The sequence below is a fragment of the Terrapene carolina genome, unplaced genomic scaffold, assembly GCF_002925995.2.
Source record: "Terrapene carolina triunguis isolate 2854851 unplaced genomic scaffold, T_m_triunguis-2.0 Scaffold89, whole genome shotgun sequence".
In the NCBI taxonomy this organism is placed as follows: Eukaryota; Metazoa; Chordata; order Testudines; family Emydidae; genus Terrapene; species Terrapene triunguis.
Genome location: NW_020664440.1, coordinates 27,108,330 through 27,131,065, shown reverse-complemented (window position 1 = coordinate 27,131,065; position 22,736 = coordinate 27,108,330). Strand labels below are relative to the sequence as shown.

Genomic DNA, 22,736 nt, shown 5'->3' with positions numbered 1-22,736 from the left:
AAAAGCCCAGGAATGTGGTATTGTTCTACCTGGAAGAAAAAAAAATATCTGGTGACTTTCAAAGACAAAGGGATACCAAGCAAATGTTGAAGTAACACTAGTTTGGGTTCTGAAATAAGACAGAGCACTGAAGCTCCAATTTCCTGACTGAAGTGTACAATGTAGACCAGTGACTCTCAACATTTCCAGACAACTGTACCTCTTTCAGGAGTCTGGTTTGTCTTGTGTACCCCCAAGTTACAGCTCACTTAAAAAGTGCTTCCTTACAAAATCAGACAAAAATACAAAAGTGTCACGGCATGCTATTACTGAAAAAATTTGCTTACTTTCTCATTTTTACCATATAATTATAAAATAAACCCACTGGAATATAAATATCATACTTAAATTTCAGTGTAGTACACAGAGCAGTATAAACAAGTCATTGTCTGTGTGAAATTCTACTTTGTATGGACTTTGCCAGTGCTTTTTAAGTAGCCTGTTGTAAAAGTAGGCAAATATCTAGATGAGTTGATGAACCTTTGGAAGACCTCTGCGTACCCTAGGGGTACATGTATCCCTGGTTGAGAACCACTGACCTATTTATTACATTGTATTCTCTAACAGCACAGTATGTGTAATCTGATGTGATAGCTTGAACAATAAACTAAAGAAAGGGAGTTTCTCTTTCCAGAAATCGGCCTACAGTCTTATATTTAGGAACAGTGTCTTTCCTTTGGTTATTGCCAGACTGCTGCATACATCATGCCCTATTCAGATACTCAAATCAATTAGCACCTTTCTCTGTGAGCAGATCAAGGATTATTCTTCTGATTCTGTGTATGATGGCTCTCCCAGCAAATCACAATCAACATGACTGTCAATGATCTCCAAACTGTTCACTGGAAGTGGAGTGAAGATGCTTTATTATTATTTAGACTAATCAACACTCAAGATGGGAATAGAAGATTGGATTGCCCAGTCTACCTCCCTGCCAGCGCAGGATTTTTCCCTACAGTCTTTTGCCCAGTCTAATTTCAAATGTCTCAGGCGTCACTATTTCTCTAAAAAGGCTGTTTGTTCTTCAGGCTAATAAATCTCAACATCAGAAAGTTCTTCCCAATATTCAGTGTGAGTTTTCCCCGACTTAATTTCAACCTATTTTCCTAGCTATGTCTCTCCTTCCCTCACCCAAGCCTAGGGTGACCAGATGTCCCGATTTTATAGGGACAGTCCCGATTTTGGGGGCTTTTTCTTATATAGGCTCCTATTACCCCCCACCCCGTCCCGATTTTTCACATTTGCTGTCTGGTCACCCTACCCAAGCCCCACATACTGAATTCTTTAACCTTTCCTCAAACCATTCCTTTTAGCCCACTGATAATTTCGGGCCTGGTCTACGCTTAAAATGTCACTCAATATAGCTACACCGCTCAGAGGTATGAAAAATCCACATCCCTGACCAACGTGGCTAGGCCAACCTAACCCACATTGTAGACCCAGCTACTGTCACAGGTCAACAGACATGTTCTTCTACCATCACTCAGGAGGTGGTGTTCCTACAGCGATGGAAAAACCCCTTCCAGCGCTGTGGGCTGCGTCTACACTATAGGGTTATGCCAGCAAAGCTACAGCAACACAGTTATGCCGCTATAGTCCCAGTAGCGTAGATGTGGCCTCTGTTGCTCTTCTCTGCACGCTATCAAATTTGTCAATGCCCTTCTGGTAGTCACTTGCCCAACTCCGAATGGAAAATCCCAGGTGCAGTTTTATTATATCCCTATGGAAAGCAACTACTATCTCACTGCTCCATGGTACAATCCCTCTGTAGCCCAAAACAGCACTGGCTGTTTTATTTTGCTGTCGTATCCCATTGTAAACTTGTGTCTAATTTGTCTCCTGGCATCTATACACATATATTCCACTTTAATAGTCTGAAGTTTTGCTGGTTAATTAATGCCTGTCCTTCCTCTACTCTGAGATCCTAAAGAGTCTAACCTATTTTCTCTTCTAATCTAATATTAAAGACCTATTTTAATGTCCATTAATTATTTACAACAACATTCTTGTCAAACAGATTTGAAGTTAAACTACCTTCTGCAGGAGTCTGGGAGCAGATTCTCAGGAGTTTAGTGCCAGACTACACAAATTAAGTCAGATTCAGGGAAAGTCTTTACAACTAACAATGTTAACAGGGCAAGAAGTTATGAACTGAAGAAAGATGTCATAGGGTACATCTGACCTATCAGTCTAACTTTGTCATAACTCATCTATGTAAACAGTTAAAGTTTTGGCTAGGTGTAAACTCATATCATTGTATTTGTCTTAAAAAAAAAAATCTACCAATATAAGTAAGAAGCATAGTTTTCGCAAGCTATCATATCTCTGGGATGTAATATGGCTTAGCTTATTCTATTTAATTCTGTTGAGATCTTATCTCACAACTATCTGACCTGGACTGCAACCCTGTTTAAAAGTACTTATAATGAGTAAATACCAAAACAGTCCATTAGGCTGAACTGTATTCGTGACAATCCAAGGTGTTCTTATAATAAGGGGAGTTATGTTCAGGGATGTGTATCAGGTTCTGATGGAGAGAATTTGGGAGTGAGAGGAGTGTTGGGGCTCTATATTGTGCGCTGTATACTACAGGGAAAGAACGGTTACCTACCTTTGGAACGGTTGTTCTTCGAAATGCGTTGTTCATGTCCATTCCATTCTAGGTGTGTGCGCGCCCACCTGCACAGTTGTCAGAGACTTTTGCCTTAGCGGTATCTGTAGGGTTGGCTGTGGCGCCCCCTGGAGTGCTGCGCTCATGCGTCGGTATATTAGGCACCGCTGACCCTACGCCCTCTCAGTTCCTTCTTGCCAGCAACTCCGAAAGAGGGGCAGGAGGGTGGGTAATGGAATGGACATGAGCAACACATCTCGAAAAACAACAGTTACAAAAGGTAGGTAACCGTTTTTTCTTCTTCGAGTGTTTGCTCATTTCGATTCCATTCTAGGTGACTCACAAGCAGTATCCTCGCTCGGAATTCACAGTTTGGCGGCTTGTAGTACTGCTCTACCGAAGCCAGTATCGTCCCAGAAGCGCAGCCTCCATGAGGAGGGCCCTTAAGTGGATATCCCGCTCCTTTGGGGTTCTAGGTTGAAAGTTTTTACAGATTCGACACTCGTCCTTTCTATGGGATTCCCCACATACTTCAAGCAGCTGTTGTGGGGGCATGCCCTGGTCTGGGAGGAGAGGCCCTACTGGGACTAACTACCAATTAACCTAACATTTAACTCAATGGCTAACTAAGTATCTACAGACTATGTAGAAAGAAGATAACAAAGACTGTAAAGAACCGCTAATGCTCTTGCGATCCGCAAGACAAGGTGCTTCAACCAACCATCAAGGGTGATAAGAAGGAACTGAGAGGGCTCAGGGTTGGCAGCGCCTAATATACCGACACATGAGCGTGGCACTCAAGGGGGCACCACAGCCAACCCTACGGATACCACTAAGGCAAAAGTCTCCGACAACTGTGCCCGTGGGTGCGCACACACCTAGAATAGAATGGACATGAGCAAGCACTCAAAGAAGAATAAAAACTTAAGATATTAAACTGTCATATGAAACAAGAAAAATATGGTTGAACTCTACATACGACCCCTTCGCAGGCATTAGTTATTCTTTTCAGATCACAACCTAAATCCAAGAGGATATTTTAGTTTAGAACAACAGGACAGGTGCAGATTATTCTGAGACCAAAATGATATAAATTTATAAGTTTACATAGTGAGAGTGAAGCACACAGCCAGTGCGGTACACCAAGAACATATAATGTTGACTGGCTAAGGCCCAACATTCATGCACTGCCCCACCCAGTGTGAAGAATTCTCCTTATTCAAGTGCTGACACAAAGTGATGTGGGGGGGGGGGGGACTTTCAACCCAGGTTAGCTGGCCCAGCTGGGAGTGTGGGTTAGAGTTTGGGTGGTTTTCACTTAGGCTGGTAACCTGTCCACTTTGCAGTGAGTACATTGGCTACATCACTCGAGTGCTGAGAGGTCTCCAGTGCTTTCCCACAATTCCCCCCTGTGTGCCCAGAAGGACAGACAAGTTCTCCCAAAATTAACTGGGAAAGGACCATAGGAAATGCCCCCAGAAGTCCTAGCAACATATACGGGTGAGTGCAGTAACACAACAACTCGTATATATATTTACACTGTAGCTGGTCAAACCCAGGCTATGCTAACAGGTGCTCAGAGCGGTGTGCTGAGCACACAAATTAGCTCTGCATTGAAAACATACTATTAGAAAAAGTTATATTAGGTTACTGGATTAAATCCTTTCTTTATTCTCCTTTTTACAGAGACCAAAGTAGTGGCATTCGATTAAAGCCTAATCCTGCATCCTTTACCCATGCTGCACAGCCTCTCTGACTTCAGTTGGACTCTTCACCTTAGCTACAGCTGAAGTGGCAGCCCCTAAATTTGGAAGTTTATAGCTGAAGCTGTATTCCAATCTCTGATGAGACTAAAGCTTCCAAACTGGAGTCACCTAGCATTCCAGTTTCAATAGCCAGCACCATTTTTCTGGCTTCACACATAGTGCAAGTTTCCTTGTGAAGAATTATCCAACCCTGAAGACTGCCTGTAGTCCAGTTTTTTGGAAGCCAGTGAATAAAAAGGAAATGACTAACATGTTTTTTGTCTCTCTAGCCACTTCTATTAACTGTTCAGCAGGAGATAACCCTTAAAAACATGCTGATGATTCACTAAAATAACTTCAGGTTTATTATAATCAAACCAACTGTGGATGAAGTCTGCTGCCCACTTCTCCCAGTTGAGCTCCAAACAATGTCTCACAGCTCTTTGTAATTTACAGAAACAGATGTGGAGATGTAGCAATTTGGACACTTGTCAAACAGTGACTAAATATTGTTTCCAGAGATTTCCGTTGCCTTCCTCTCCTTTTTTGGGGGAGGGGGGTGATCTTCCAACTAACAAAGACCTCAGAAAGAATCACTGATGCCCAAACATAGCTTTGTGCAACTTTTATCAATACATTCAAATCAGTGGACTTTCGTTTCACTGGATAGGTATTGGGTGAATCTGTCAAGCGTTAAGTGTAATGCACTCTAAGGCCTTGTCTACACGCAAGAGTTGTACCACTAATTGTCCCAATATCTAGTTCTACACTGCTTTAACTATATTAGTAGCACAACCCCTCTAGTGTGGACACTGTTATACTGGTCTAGAAGTTCTTATGCCAATGTAGTTGATTCCCATAAGGAAATAAACTCCGCCAATACAAGGCACTTTTATACACCTCTACCCCGATATAACGCGGTCCTTGGGAGACAAAAAAATCTCACCGCATTATAGGTGATACTGCGTTATATCAAACTTGCTTTGGCCCTCCCGTTCCTTGTTCCCTGACCGCCCCCTCCCGAGACCCTCGTCCCTAATCACTCCCAGGACCCCTACCCAACCCCCCTGTCCCCTGACTGCTCCGACCCCTATCCAAACCCCCCACCCCCTGACAGGCACTCACCAGCAGCGGTGGGAAGTGGAGCAGCCCGGCCCCAGCCCGCTCCACTCCGCCACTTCCCAGCTGCGGCCCTCCGCTTCCTGCCGTCGGTGAGTGCAGGGAGGTTGGGGAAAGGATGCCCCCACCCTCCCGCACTCACCTGCAGTGGGAAGTGGAGCGACGCGGCCTCAGCCCGCTCCGCTTCCGCCGTTGCTGGTGAGTGCGGGGGGATCCCTTCCCCCAAGCCCCCTCCCCCGAGCGACACGGCTGGGGCTGGGGCGAGGGAAGCAGAGCGGGCTGCTCCCGGCCCCCCACTCATCCCCCGGGCCACTCTGGGACTGCGGGCCCCCCAAAAGTGCCCTCCCACAGCTCCTGCCCCCGACCCTGGGGGGGGGGCCCTGACCGCCCCGAGACCCTCTGCCCCTTATCCAATCCCTCGGCCCTGGCCGCCCCGAGACCTCGGCCCTGGCCCAGCCCGGCACCCTTAACATGCTGATCAGAGCAGCGTGTCAGAGCTTTACCGTGTTGTATGCGAACCCGCATTATATCGGGTCTCGTTATATCAGGGTAGAGGCGTACTGATTTAACTGTATTCACATTAGAGGTTGTACTGGGGTAACTATTTTGGGTAAAACAAACAAATCACACCCCTAACTGAAATAGCTGTACTGGAACAAAATTGGTGTATAGATTAGGTATATGCTGGCAATGCAGACACGGCTCTCGGGCATGTCCAAATCCACTTTTACTGAATGGATGATAGCAAAAAAGCAGCTTTTGTCCAAATTTCTGATCAGAAATCAGAAGCCTGGCTGGAAACAACAGAGAAAGGTGTGAAGTTAAAGATGCTCTGTTACAGTGTTTATCAAAATGTAAGGAGCCAAGCTAAAGGCACTAAAGATTGACGTTCTCAATCTGCTTCACCAGATTTCCTCAATTCTGTTGTGGAAGATGAGTGCAGCATCTATACCTTGGCTTCAGTGACTGACTGGCCGCTCTGCTGAAACCGGCAGTTGCAGCGCTAGTTACTGTCAGATGAGGGGATGTTTTTTACATTGTAGACAACTGTTCGTTAGACCCCAGACTGAGATCACCAACTCTTTTCACAGAGGTCATTAAGTTAGTTGTCATGTGATGGCAACTTTCAGCCACTTTTGAAAACGACTAGATTCAATCAATTATCCAAAAGATGACAGGCTTATTATTCCCATTACCATTCCACTGATCTGGTCTGTGTCTAATGGAAAGGGGAGCAGGAAAACCAGAACAACCACACACAGCAGGAAGCAGCCATTTCATTAACTTGCCTTACCACATGCTTTCCCCTTCAGCCACGCCTGTTTGGACAATGGATAACAAATTAAAGAGACATCAGATTCTGACACAGGAAAGAATGATAGTTTTGACTCACTGCAGTGTAAACTATCCCAAAACTTCATCAAATCCTTCAGTCTGGATCAACACACTTGTTAGAACAGCAATGGACCTCTCTCAGGAGCAATAAAAAGACAAAACATGGTAGGAATTCATGAGTTAGCTCCATATTCATTCGTGACTGAAGGAGAGAATAAAAATTAAACAAACTTGTGAACTACACGGATTTCAATCCTTTCATCTAGGGAGAGAACATCTGATCTGCATTTACAGACCGAATCCCCATGTTCAGCCACCAACCCAAAATGTTATTGTACATGCAAGACTGTTGAGAGGGAAGTATTAGTAAGGTAGCAAAACTAGGGTATTTTTTGGAATTTCTTTTTCAACCTGACTTACAAAATTGCTGTGAATGGCATAGTCACAGAAAAGAATATAGGCAGTAAGAAGACAGAGAAATGAACAATAATAATTGGTATAGGAGCTGGTGCAGTGAAAGCACAAGTCAGTACTACAGTGACCATTCAGTACCAGAGTATTTGTGCTTCCTATTTGGACTATTTTTTGTCACATTCCTCCCTCATCCCTAAAATGGCTTGAAAAAGTATCTTAGAAGCAGTTCTGGGTCAGTTTGCTAGCTGCCAAGCTACTAAACACAACTGATTTTTCTTCAAGTATGTTACAGTTATGCTTCAGGATATACTACACATCCATGCTCTTTCCTATTTTCAAATCTTTGCCTCTCAAAAACACGCCAAACAAATCTTACTGGGAAATACTGCCAGAGGCCACAGTCCCATAATGGAGGTAGCAAACCCAGAGCCGCTAAACCAAAACAGTGCCCCTATTTCCTGTGGCTCTCGAACTGCTGGAAGTTTGAGAAGAAGATTTCATCCAGCAGCAAAACAACGCTTTTAATAATGGTTTGCCAGGTTATTTCAAGCCACTGTCATACCGGTTAGAATGTTCTCAGTCACACTCTACATTGTGTATGTAGCTTTCAGATCAGATAAAAGATTATCGCACAGGGGATTGTTTTACTTTTCCAGAGCTTATGCTGGTCAGAAAACCCTGAGCAGACAAAGGTCAAAATGAAGGTCATAAGAAGCCATCATTTAAAAAAAAGAAAACAAGTGTTATGTTCCTTGCAGTGCAGCAGCGATGGTCACATACCAGCTTACTTAAAAGGGTGCAATGAGAAAGATCCTCAGTCTTGCATGGCACAAGGTTAATTCCCAAACAATAGAGCATCTTGGAATCTTACCGCTAACTGAACCTTGGAGACTCTCATTACATAAAAAACCTCATTACATAAAAAACAATAGATTAATAAATATCATTGCAAAAATCTCTGCACTGACACATTACATTAAACCTGGAATTTGAAAATATGCAGTACTGTTAAAGAGTGATACGTGCGTCTCTTTGAATTTCCAGCATTAATTTATTTTTCAAAATTCTGACTGGGATGCAGCCATTACAGGAAGAGAAATGCTGCTGTTAACATCTTTCCTCTGAATATATCAGTGCACAATAACAATGGAGAAATCAGGAGCAGATGCCTCCTGGAATACATGCAAAGCAAATCAATTGAATTTCCATGACAATTCATCTTCTTTGAAATGGATTTTATATTATTTCTCAAAGGGCTACAAATGATATATGCTACTTCTCCATTGTAAAAATATAAAATTCTCATCGTTATCAAAAAAAGGGGGAAGTTGTCAGTGTAAAATCATCTCCAATGAAGATAAAAGGTGGGAAGAAAACGGCTGCCATCTGTAACCATCTGCAATATGCTGAGACAGCACCCAGCAGCATGCCTGTATCATACTGTTATCACCATATTTGAACTTCCTGTAATGAACAAAAGACAGGCAATTACTCTGCCCATTTACCCAGACATCCCTTCCAGTGTCTAGAGTCAAAGGGGGGAGGGGGAAGAAAAGAAAGAAAAAATTCATACTGTGACCCTTCTAATTCTTTCAATACGTTGGGGTGATAAGGAATCCAGCCTTGCAGATCACATTTGAGAGGCTCGGTTTCTTTGGGACATCGACCTGTCTCTGGCATGCTTTTAGGAAAGAGCCTTGTTAGTCCACAAACAAAAGCTTTCAGCCAAATAGAGCTTTGAACAGTCAGTTTCAAGCTCCATTAATGATTTTAGTGTAAGGAGTGTTTTTTAAAAAACTGCATCGTCTCGATAGGCTTTCATCTATACCATAAATAAATAATGCTTTCGTCAATAAACTGAAAAAAATATTTCACATCAAAATACTACGTGTGCACTTGCTAGAGTATTTTATTTGAATTTTTAGGCTCTCTCTAGTCCCACAGGTATGAATTCCAGAGGGAATCAAGTCTATTTTGTGAGAGTATTAAAGATCCAAATGTGTTTTTCCTAAAATTGGTGTTTGCCATGGCATCCTCTCTACCTCCCCAAACTGTTGTGCAAAGTGCTGTGTGCCAGATGTATGCTGCCCCTCCCCCTCAGAGGGCGCATTTCACAGTGGTGAAATACACGCATGCTTTCTAACACACTTTGGGAACTTTGGAATGAAAGGCAATATATAAATGTAACTTTTAAAAAAGTTCCGCCCCCCTCCCCCCGCCCCCCCAGGATGCATGAAAATGGAAATGAGTGACACGAGATATCAAACCCTCCCCACAAGTAAAAAAACAAAAGAAGAGGGGAAACTGAATTCACCCTTGGAAAATAATTGAAGCCTCTCAGGGCACAGTGAATTGATGAACTGTAACTTGGTGCATTCACATGTCACATTCCGCTTGGGACAGCAATCTAAAGAAAATAAAGACAGTTACATCTGCTGACTCCACCACACAAATTTTTCAAATTTGGATTTTTCACCAAAATATCGGGAAGAGGGGAGGGAACTGCCCAGCTGTGGAGAGGGTTGAGATTTTTTTGTTTGTTTATTTTCCAAGAAAAAGTGTCTAAAAACCACAACATTTTCAAAATGTTTAAATAAAAAAAATTATGAAGTGTTTTACTGTATTTTTGACCAGCTCTATAATATACTTGGTCCACTTTCTCCTTCATTGCTTCTGCTAACCTCTCCCGATTTTCATCTCTCTCTGGCTGTGTCTGGACTACCCATTTTTGAGCCCTGGTCTACGTGTTAGTGTACACAGGGGCTCAGGCACTGCATAAAAGAAAGAATATAGAGAAAATAAAGGCATAAGTAACACTTGAGCCTTGCTTATACCAACACTCAAAAAACCAAAACCAACCAAACAAGTGCCACACTAAATTCGGTAGTGAAGAGACAGCCTCTGACTGTTCCTTTAGCATCTCTGTAATGGTCCTTTTCCCCTCTCTTTTCTACCCTTCATCCCCTCCTCTTATTCGTCTACATTCCCTCTTTAGGTGGCCACCTCTGCTCCCACAGCTTCAGCCTCTACACCAATGACAAATTTACCTCTCAGCTCACAACCTTTCCCCTCTTGTACCTTCAACTGTTTCTGGTCCTTCTAGGTGTCTTGCTAGAATCTTAAACTCACTCTCTCCAAACCTCTCTTCTACTTGACCCCATTTGCTACATTACTGTATCAAACTTACCTATAAATTTGTTAGTCTCTAAGGTGCCACAAGTACTCCTGTTCTTTTTGCGGATACAGACTAACACGGCTGCTACTCTGAAACTTACCTATGCAGGTCAGTCCTTTTCCTCCACAACCAACACTGACAGCTCCACTGTTCTTCACCTCTCATACACCTGCAACCTCTTCTCACCCACATTTCTCCAAAATGCTGTTGCTAAAACTGTTTCTGTTTCCCACTGCTCTGATCATGTCACCTTCCTTCATGAAATCCTTCACTGGCCTCCTGTACGTCAGGAGGTCAGAAACAGGTGCCTTATTCGGACTCCCACTTACATTTCTGATATGATCTCCCTCTTTTGCTCTTCATGCACCATTATTTCCTTTCTCCTTTTTGCTTTTTTCATCCTTTTCCAAAACTTAGGCCATGTCTACATTACAACGGCCCAGCTACAGCACTGTAGCTATGCCGCTGTTGTGCTACACCGATGGCAAGAGTTTTTCTGTCAACGCAGTTAATCCACCAGCTAGTGGTATCTACAATGGGGGTTAGGTCGACCTAACTAGGTTGCACAGAGCAGTACATTTTTCACAGCCCTGAGTGATGTAGCTAGGTAGATCGAATTTTTAGGTATAGATCAGGCCTCAGCTTCACACCTCCTCTCCTGTTATTCTATATTCTATTTATCGTTAAGCAACTCCTCTTTCCTCCTATAAGTCTCTTCCAGGACTTCCTACTTTGTTCTCATAAATCTTTCTTCCCCACCCCTTACATGAACTCTTTTCCCACGTCCTGTCTTGTCTATTTTATTTTAGATTATAAAATCTTCAGGCTAGGGAACAAGGCTTACTCCGTCTGCCTGCATGCAGTGTGCGAGCGCAAATTTATGATGCTGTATAATTAACAACATCTCCATCCTTATCTCACCTCATTGTGTTGCAAATTGGCAAGTTGAGGCCTTTATTTTCAGTTTCCTGGCAGGTGCATCAGAATATAAGTACTATTTCAACTTGGATTTCTTGTGTATTTTTTTAAAAAGAAAAAACCCCTCAAACAATACTAAAATAAAGAGACCTATATGAATTAGATAAATCGTTTACCAGTTTATTTGAGAGGGGAAAAACAGAGGATAACAATATACAAAGGACTAATCAGCATTTTAACTATAAATCCTACTGGGCAAGAGAAGTGCACCCATGACTTTGGGAATACTCTTCCCCATTACTTATGATGCTAAGGCAAGTGCTTATGGGAACTTGGAGGACTTGAACAATTGCCCTACTGTGTACTTGGAAAAAAGCACCAGACAGTGCTGCTATAGGCAGACGGGCACTTTGAGTTTAATAGCCAGCTTAATGGGCTACCATGGTGACAACGTTGGCACCTAAAAATACACACTTGCTAGAAATCAAAACACCCTCCCCACAGACAAACGGCTATGAAATGAGCAGGCTCCGTGCTTTTCAGCAACGTCTTTCCCATCTCCAGTTCTGTATTTTAATGTCAAGACTCAACACCCAGGAAACTGATCTCGAATCGGTGATGCTGCCACCTCTAGGGCTCAAGTAACGAAAGGACCCAAGACCACTGGCAGGCACCTATGTGAGCTGGGCCTACTGGGAGCCTTATGGGGGGAGCGTGACCATGATCTCACACTCTATGAAGGCCCAGAGCAAACATGAAGCTTTTGACCCTGAGGGGTTGCCTGACTTAGTCTGGGGTCTCAGGGCTAGGCGAAAGAGTCAGTGCTGCCTCCAGGAAGCAAACCCTTGGCTGATCCCTTAGGGGAGAGTGATCAAGAGAGGCAACATTTTGAGAGCCCCAAGCACAGGGGCTTTTGCCCTCCCTGTTGAGATGTTTTGCCACAGCAGCTGTCTGGGAGGGTTCCTCAACCCTTGGCATTCCCTTTTCTCGCTGACTGCCCCAGGCCTTTGTTCGTGAAGCCATGCTCCAGCTCAAATGGTAAAAGCAACAGGAGGAAAAGCCCTGCTTCAGCAAACTGACCTGAAAGCCCTCTACATTACTTTTTCTAGCACCGCTGCTGGCTGGGGGAAGCGCTGCAGACTCCTGCCATTAAAAAGGAGAGGATCCGAGGGCTGGACCACACTGCAAATGCTGCTGGCACTGAGCAAATGCTGCTCCTACCTTAGGCTAGTGCCCTCTCCCTGTTGGAAATGCTGCTTAGAAAGAGGGAGAGAAAAAGACAAAAATCCTGCCTGGTAAGCAGGCCCAGAGAGAGCCTTCCGAACATCTCCCTGCCCTTAAAAAAGGCAGATGTCTAGGCTGCAGACAGCACATAAATATTGTCAACAGGAGGAGCTACTGTGCAGCCTAGCTGGGCGTGGCGGAAGACACAAAAGGGAATTGCTGCCTAGAGCATGAGTTGAAGCCAGAAAGCTTGTCCATCAGTACAGGGCTGATGTAGCACTGGATACTTATTGCACTTAGTGCCCTTTTCTCTTCCACATGACTGGGCTAATTCCTTAATACAACATTAACCTGCTACCCTACATCGCCTCCACAGTTTCTTTGTCCCCAAAGGAGAAAGGGTTGGTCTTAGGAAATAAACAAAACTGTCATGTACAAAATGTTGCCCCTCTGCAAATATATTTTTATTAAACTCTGACTCCTCCCACAGGACAATACTTTTGGGAGCAAAAAAAAAAAAAAATAAAACAAATTAGTCAGCATTAACCATGGGAAAAAAAAAAAGTAAACAAAAACTAGGTGGGATTAGGGGGAGCAAAGGGAGAAATCCCTGCAGGTAGCAGGATCAGGAAACTGCATTTTGTAGATTATCCTGCAGTTTGACATGCATTTTTTCTATATAGCGCAGCCAAGCAAAGATGACTGATAATACAGAACAAAGCAACACAAAAAGCTTCCTTAGGAAAATAACTACCACTTTATGGTTTTAGCGGAATGAAGCTTGTTCATACCTTCCTGATAACCCTGAATAAGAGAGTTTTGTTTTTCAAGCATAATTTTCTGCAGATTATATAGAGCCTTGTCATTTTAGCCAGCCTAGTACTTAAATAGTTTGATTTTTTTAAACCCAGATACTGAAACAATACAGACAATTGTTTTGAGACATTTTTTCTTCTTCAGTTTATATAACTGAGGCATCTCACTTTCCATGCTGTCCTGGGAAAGCACTGCTCAATTATTTTTTGGCTCCTATCTACCGTACGTGGCTAATGTGAGGTTGGAATAATCTGCTTTGCAATCCTACTGCTAAAATGCAGAAGAGATGAAAGAAGAGAAAAGGGAGTGGTAATTATTAATTGTTCAGGAGGTTTCCCTCCAATGACTCCTCCAGGGCACAAGAGCTGCTGAGCTAGCTAATGGCAGCACTTGAATTCACATCTGGTAACCACCCTGCCAACCTGTCTCAACAGGACTGAACTAGATAATTCAACGGAAAACTGTCAAAAACATTTGGATCAACTTCAGCAACTTCAGGTGTACCAGAGGTCATTTTCTCCTTAGCAAAACACTGATCACCTCCACATGAGTGCTTATGAGAAGACAGTTTTATTGCACATCCCCTTTTGGACACAGCTTCTGATGGTGACAACAGCATGAGGTAGATGATTGTTCTAGAACTTTAGACTGAAAATAAAATGTAAATTTTTAACAATGAGAGTAATTAGCCATTGGAACAACTTACCATGGTCATGGTGGATTCCCCATTGCTGACAATTTTTAAATCAATCTTGGATGTTTTTCTTAAAGATATGTTTTGCGAATTATTCTGGGGAAGTTCTATGGCCTGTGTTACACAGGAGGTCAGACTAGATGATCACAATGGTCTCTTCTTGCCTTGGAATCTATTAATTACTTTAGGCATCCAATGTCAACAACATCCCGCTATGTTACATGACCACTAATATTGTCCATTATAACTCAAAAGTGAGCTGCTAATCAGTCTCAGTACAACCACTTCCCTGTTCTGTTATTGAGGATAGATTGATCTTTCTTTTATGTTGAGATTAAAAAAAAGGACACCAGGTTGACAAGCATGGAAACTGAAGGCCTATATCCACACAACAGGTTATTGCATGGGTAGTGCTAGCTTCCCCACCAACCCTGCCAAATATATCACTTCTAAAAATGAGATTGGGATTCAGTCTCCTTGTCCATTAAATTCTCAACTTCTTTACAGTTTTGCTATATGGGCACCTCCACTAAGAAATGGACTGAAGCCATCTCAGATCTCATTGACAAAACACCCTCCTTCATGAGGTAACTAGTCACTACCAGCCTGGACCAGATCTGAAATGAACAAAGAGGAGGCGAACAACACTCTGTTCCATTAGAGATCTCGGGAGCCAGTCAATTCCTTTTGAAGAAATCTGTCTAATAGTAGTAAAGCAGAACTTCCCAAACATACACACTGAATGGGCCAAATCCTGCATAGGGACTCTTACAGGGGATGGGGGGAGAGGGGCAAATTGCAGTAGTGTCTGTGACCTGGATAGTTCTCCTCCACGGGTGGTGTTAGCCAATGGATCTGTCTGTATAGTCATTGACCAATTAGCTACACCCCTATGCCTGCTATGTTGCTGTTGAGAGGGATAATTCACAGGGAATGGAGTCTCTTTGGACTACGGTCTGGTGTCTGTCTCTCTAAGCAAATCTAAGGCTGTCCGTGCCTGCATGGTGAATGGAGTGGGGAGACTTTCCTCAACAATCTACAACTGCTATTGCATAATCTCCTCCAATTCTCCCCTATAATGGCTTTAAATAAACTCACTTGTATGTACTGTATCCATAATCTTTATAGAAAGAGAAGCCTGTATGTCTCTTCCCAGTTTCACTCAATCAAGTAGCAAAACGATTTAGCTATTCAACACACTGAAGAAGATGACGACGAAATAGGAATTGTTTGAAGTTCTGCCACTTCTTGACCCACTGCTTTGGAAAATGGGGAGTCTGTCAGGTTAGACATTTGCTGCATGTTGACTTGACTCCAAATAAACTGGAGAACTTGTGATAGCTAATACAACGTTGTTCATATGCGCTGCCTCAACATTACAGCTAACAATGGTAATTACGGGATAGTTTAAATTTAAAATGTGGTACAGAGGCATGCACCTTCACAGGAGGGGAATCCTAAAAATATATTAGCCAGCTGGCCCAGATGTTTTCACTTTAACATTAAAGGCCTTGTGTTATTTTTTTCCTAGCAGAAGAAACAGCTGGGACTTAAATGGGAAAAAGAGAAAAGCAATGAGATGACAGAGAGGAAATGACATACAACCACTCTTTTTAAAGCAGCATTATCCTTAAGTACTCAAACTCATCAGCAGGGGTCAAAATCTTAGAATACACACATACTATAGCAAAATACACTGTTCTGCAAACTTCAAAGATTTTTTTAAAAGCAGGATTACTCAGAGTTTAATTTATCCATTTAAAATTTATAGTAAACCATGAAATTACATTCTTTGCATTATTCTCACAGCTGATTTCTAGTCAGAAGTAGAAGGTGAAGAAATTCAGCAGATTTTCCCACTCCAAACACAGAAAACTTCAAACTTCCTTTTTTAAACAGAAGAAGAATCTCCCTGAGTTTCCATGAGTGATCTGATGTCATTGCTTCCCTCTTTAGAGCTCCTCAGCTCTCTCGGAACAAATCTACAAAAAAAGTTTCCATCTCATGAAAACAGCGTGTATGTACTGGGGAGGGACGGACCTGAACCAAGCTAAACAGCTTGTCCTAATGCAAGCATGACAACATTTTATTAATCAACATGATCATGCCTCCAAGTAAATTAGGTAGAGTTGTTTCTGCATGACAGTACAAAAAACATCATCAACTACAGCTGGTGACTCATTGATTTTGGATTGAAATCTGCCTATCAGCATGTTTTAAGGAACATTTGGAATTTCATTAAGTGCACAAAGCCCTGGCTGTTTTTTTGGGGGGGGGGGGGGGGGGGGGGGAGGAGATGGGAAAGGATTTAAACTGATCTTAATGGTAGGAAATAAATACATGATAGCTTTGCATGTACTTGCAGAGACTGGTTCATATGCTCATGTTGCCTGAGCATATCAGCATGGCTGGGCTCCAGCTTTACAGTCCTGCGATCATGGCACACAATCAGCGATAGACAAGAGTTAGATTATTCCTGTTCAATAACTTGTAGTAATTCATGCTGCAAATCCCCATGCTGTTATACTAAAAAGGCTAGGTACTGACATATTCTATTCTACTGTGCTGAAATAATAGAATTTTCCAGAAGGACTCAATTTAAGATTTCCCACTTCTGCATAATTTCTCCTGCCACGTATTTTCCATGTATATGCCATTCAATTATAGAGAAGAGAAAGAAAACTAAACCAGGCGCCTCTGTAAGTCACTTAGCAATGTGAAATATATACCAGAGGTATCAGATAACTAACCTATATAGGAGCTACCCCACCAGTCCAGTATCCAAGGATTCAAAGGCAGGTGCAAGAAGTCTCATAATAAACAATTATGAAATAACTTCCCTGCAATTTATCGCTTTTAGACTTTTTTATCCTATCTAAATTTAAGGAACTGTTTAACATCAGTGAACTTTAAACTCAAAATGTTACCGGTTTCACCTCTCTCCACATCTGTGTGATTTTGTTTTTATTTGAACTATAAAAGAGTTCATAAATAATGGAATTGTTTGTTTAATAAGTTATACTTCTCTATTTTCTCCTTCCTGATAGCCCAGCACTATTAATATTGTGCAGCCACAACACTAAGGGAATATTATGATCAGGATTGAAATAAAAGGGTCAGATCTCTTGCGACAGCAATTCAAGTGACCTATGAAAAGCACTCTGTTACCATGAGATAAATACAAACTTATAACTATAACACAAAGAAATCATATTAGGACCTTGACAGTAACCAAGTTCAAGGTTTTCATCCCATGCATGTGTGTCTTTTCAAGTTAGGCTGCAGAAAGTTCTAAGTTAACTATAAACAAAGGGTCCAAATTCTGCCCCATCTCACACATTGATTTCACTGTAGAAGTTGCTGCCAGGGTGCAAGCCAAGACAGAACCGAGTCAGGAGATTCTTTATGCCTGAGCTAAGCAATTTTCCTGTTTCTTAGCTGGATACAGTGCTTTCTTACAGTCCCAAGAGCGACACCCTGTCCTACTGGCTGCGAGGTGAATACACTGAATACTGACCCAGGATGACTTCACAGGTATGAAGTAGAACACTATGATTTCACAATGGGAGAAACAAAGTGTTCTTGCAGTTCATGCTATGATGCACAGCATCCATTCGCCCTTACCTCTTTCAGCTCCTGCGCGACAGAATTAAGGCGTTCATTTTCAGACTGGGTGTTGGCAAGGACATTCTTCAGCTGCTTTAGCTCAGTCTGCAGCTCCATTACTTTTTTCATGTAGTACTCTTCTTTGGTAGCAGACTCCTGAATCAAGGTCTCCTCCCTGCTCTCTCCATCGGCTGCTACCTTCTTGTGGTTGGTATGAGCCTGCCCAAAAGCCTAGGATGGTCAGAAAAAAAAAAAGATATCTTTGATTAATTAACACCTCGACCTTTGCATAAAAATTACTTCCATTTCAATAGTTCACAAACATTTCCACATTTCAGAACTGCAAAATAAATAATTAAATCTTTTCTTGCACTTCAATCTCTCCATTCCAGGGCAGATCGTTAACCGAGGCAAACCGGCTTAGCTTGCATTGACTTCAAAGGAGCTATGCTGATGTATACCAGCTGAGGCTCTGGCTGTGTGCGGATAAGGACCTGACCCTGTAATTGGAAACCGTTTTGCCCAAGCAAGGCCCCTGAAAATAGCAGGATAGGGCCCCAATGGTGTTCCCAGTGACTTATTCATGATGCATGAACAAATACACCTATAGAACCATGGATACATTCACATACCTGAGGGACTATCTACTATATTTCACCCTGCTTGAAATTCCAATGTTGATAGCTTACTCATCATTTTTGTGGCTGCCATTTTAGTCTAAATGCTATGCCAAAAACTACATTTTGTACACAAGGAAAAACAACCAATTTAGGGGATTCCATTAAAATCTGGACTGGATAACTGTTAAAATGGGCAATATCAAACAATGGCTCACTATAGTAATGAAGGATCTCCTTTTGAATGCCATACATATTAGTAAAATCTACCGCCTTCATACAGCATGAGCACAGGTACTCAAAACAGGGAGGTAGTGGGCCAGTTCTTAAATTTGCTGTTGCCACAACAAGTGACTTTATTTCCTGGTTCAACTTCTAGCTCTGAAGAGAAGATGGATCTTTAAACAAACATTGCAGTTTATCCAGGTTTTATGTCAAATCCTCTTGCCAACACTACCCATATTTGTGGTGTGGATCAGGATTCAGGGTCCCAATTCAACAAAACACTTGATGGGATTATGCACATGCTTAAAATTAAGCACACGCTTACATCTCATTGACTAATGGCACTTAAGCATGTTTTCAAATGCTTTGCTGAATCAAGACCTTAGTCTCCAACTGGACAAGATATCTCTGTGTGATGATCAGATACAGTACTTTTATCCCCCCTCCCTTGTCCCCTTCCCCCCAAGGCATGGTATACAGTGTAAGTGGTCAGGTCCAGCCGCTGTGAAGACTGAATCATGGAAAACAGATTTTACGCTAACAGGCTGTTCTGTTTCCTGGTTTTCATTTGTGATGGGAAAAGCATCTCTCAGCAAAATTCTCCTTTGAGATGTAAGCATGTAGGTCTTATCGACTCAGTGAGCATTGGATGGCAGAACCTGTTTTTAGAGCCCAGTCAATTGCTTTCACTAAAACACATTATAAAGCAAAGGGTTTCTTAACAATTTAAGTAGGTATATACTGGTAACAATCTGCCTGACAGATGGACTGGAGTCAATGAGATTAATGAATGCTATCTTTAAACTACTGTATGTGTTTGTGCCCCAGTCCATTCCAAGATGAATTTGGGGCTTCCAGGTGCCAGCAGAGTTTTCAGGGTGCCAGTCTCCATAAGGCAGTTTTTTTTTATAGCTAATATTAATATTATGCTTTAAGCCAAATCAAAGACAAACTAGCATCTCCTTTCCAAAGGAAACTCCTTGTCTAGTCAACTGTAAATTTTTTCCATTAACTATTTTTTCCTCTGCTCTTCAAATGTATCCTATCATCACAAAAGGAAATTTGCTTCCAATATATATAAGTAGGTTTCAGCATTTCATTCTTCTGCATATTAGATAGGAAGCATTTACTGATACAGTACTTACTGAATACACCAGGGCTGAAACATGATTGATAATGTCTGCCCTATCCAGTATTAAAGGCACCCACTTACTGCTCTTATCATAGTGAATTCGATTTCAGATAAGCAAATCAGAGAGCAGCTGACATATATCCACTGAGGAAATTCTGGCCAGATTCACTCAGCCAACCCGAGGGAAATTAAAAAGCGTCACATTTCAGACAGAAAGTAAAGCACCATCTGTGCAAGTCGTTGTCAAATGAGTTTCAACTGTACAAAGCAGCTTAAAAGCCTAATACCTCAGATCTCCATAAGTGTCAGAGGGATGGCAAAAAAACATATAAGCTGCTTCTCCTCAACACACCGACATTTTCCCCCCAAGAATTAAAATCAGTCTGTTATGGACCTGCATTTATTGTAAGTCTACAGTATGGAGAAAGAGGCTCTGACATCCACCAGTAAAATCCACCAGTAAAATCAACTGTTTTCAATATGATGGGCTTTTCTTACCAGTAGGCTGCTAACACTAAGCAGGTTACAACAACTTAAACCCATTTCTGATCACCCATTAAAAAAAAGGCTAAGCAAAATTAAAACAAATTATTTAGTAAATTATCTACAGAGAAATTCTTGAGAGCAATGACTAGTTTACATTTAATCCTTTGGACACAGGTGTCAAGTTTAGGATTTCTTGTAGGAGTTAATGACTCTCAAGTGCAATGAAGTATTTCATCATCACTTCATTGGTGCAAATACAACCTATGGCCAAGATCATAGGAACATAGCAATTGCCATACTGCATCAGATCAGTGGTCCTTTTAGTCCAGTACTCTGTCTCCAACAGTTGCCAGTGCCAGATACTTCAGAGAAGGTGCAAGAAACCTCCTAATCTCTAGTAGTTGCGAGATTGGCTTAAACCCTGAAGCATGAGGCTTAATATCTCTTCCAAAATGTAAATGGTCATTAATGATTATAACTCTGGATATTGTTGTTATCCATATAACATATTCTAACTCTTTTAGAATCTTGCTCTGTTTATGGTCTCCAAGATGGCATCCTGTGGCAATGAGTTCCACGGTTTAATCACACGTTGTGTGAAAATATCTTTCCATTTAATAAATTCAAATTTGCCATTTTTTAATTCCATTGACTGTCCCCTTGTTCTTGTGTTATGAGATAGAGAGAACAGAAGTTCCTGATCTACCTTCTCGAAACTTTTGTTATTTTATATGCTTCTATCATTTTTACTCTTGTTCATCTCCTTTCCAAGGTAAACTATCCCAATCTTTTCAATCTCTCTTCATATAAGAGTTTTCCCATTCCCCTGATTATTCTGAGTGTTTTCTCTGGGCCTTCTCTTAATTCTGCAGTATCATGCAATATGTTGTTATAAATTGTGACAAATAAATAAAATCTGCTCACATGGACTGATTGCAAAATTGTGACTGAAGTCAACAGTGACTAAGGTCCCAGTCCCACAATTTATCCTGTGCCAAGTCCCAGTGAAGACCCACATGCATCATATTGCAAGATAAAGGCCTAAAAGACTTAACCGTCCTTACCATCCAACGGCTGTAGGATGTCCTGTCTGAAGGAGGTTAGTAGTTTCTGTACAGTGAATAGGTAACCATCACAAAGCCAACCATCACAACAGACACCCTTCTTGGTGATTTGAGCAGGAATCAAAGGTTGTATGGGGAAGGAGACCTAACTACTTCCTAAACTCCAGCATGTGGTCCACCCAGAATAAGGTTGAGGCAGGGCACTACGGTAAATACATGCTGCTACTATCCAAGATACACTTATTGCATACACTTACTATATACCAGAATCCTTTACTCACAAAGCTGTCAGCCTGGTACCTTTCTCTAATACTAAAGATGCCCAAAGAAAAAAAAATTGAGAGTTCTCCCATTTTTAACCATGTCTCACTGTGCCTCTCTTCTACTTAATAGTGGGGATCCCATATGTTCATGTTACAACTAACTATTTACATAACTGTAATAGGCTATGTGGAATGGGAAATTTTATTTTAACCCAGATGTCCATAAAATGTAATTACCATCCATGGCTATGGTCCAGGCCTGTCTTAAAAATCATACGTTATGAGAAAAACAGGTTTTAGTAGCATGCATGAAACCCATGAACATTAAAGCACCGTTAAAACCAGTGGTGTTCACAGCCTCCTTTTACTTTCTTTGCTATTTAGATGCAAGAATCAGTGGGGGGATGGGGAGAATTCAGAGTTGATTAAGTAATGCTTCTCTTACTCCTCTACTGAATGCTCATTTTGCTTTCGCCTACTAAATTACCTGGTTATTGTGCTGTGATTAACAAGCTTCAAATACCGGCATTTTCCTGAGGCTTTTAAGAAAAAAGTGGAGGTAAACATCTAAGTGCTAACTGCACAAAGAAACATCATGGGGCATGTCTACGCTACAGCTTATGTCAGCATAACTTATGTCGCTCAGGGGGCTGAATAAATCACCTCCTCCCACTCCCAAGCAACCTAAGTGACATTGACTTAAGTGCGGATGTGGACAGTGCTATGTCAGGGGGAGAGCTGCCGCCGCTCGCGGGGGCTGGAGTGGTTAAGCCGACGGGAGCGCTCTGTCCCATTGGCTTAGAGTGGCTACAATAGCAGAGCTTGCAGCAGCAAGCTGCACCGCTGTAAACTCTCTAGTGTGGCAGTAGCCTAGAAGAGGAAGGAGGCCAGTTATAAAGGGATCATAGTAGAAGAGCGTTTTTAAGTGTCACTAAAATGCAACCCTGACTGGATAATTCAAAAATCGAAGGTATGTGACTACTATGCGGCCATGCAATTAAGGAGGATATCATAATGCATACACACAAGGGGGCCGAGTGTATGCCCCCTTGCATACACTTTATGCAAGCCCCCTTGCAGCCAACTTTATTTCTCCCATTTTCTAACTTTTGAGTGCTTGAGTTTGCAACCGTAATAATGTTCTTTTCACTCAGTTTGTGTGTGTGATATATATTAATTTATACACACACACAGAGAGAGAGAGAGACACACTTTTTCCTGCATATTAGTGTAGCAAGCTACCAAAATCCATA

General features: G+C 41.9%; 1 protein-coding gene across 2 annotated transcripts in view; it reads right to left on the bottom strand.

Annotated features, from left to right (window-relative positions):
* The window catches only part of BICD2 (BICD cargo adaptor 2), a 151,919-nt gene that overhangs the window by 47,089 nt on the left and 82,094 nt on the right, over window positions 1-22,736 (bottom strand). For both annotated transcript variants that reach the window (XM_026650305.2, XM_026650303.2), the window contains exon 2: window positions 17,715-17,927. In XM_026650305.2, coding sequence (XP_026506090.1) covers window positions 17,715-17,927 — 213 coding nt within the window. The remainder of the gene's footprint in view (window positions 1-17,714; window positions 17,928-22,736) is intronic.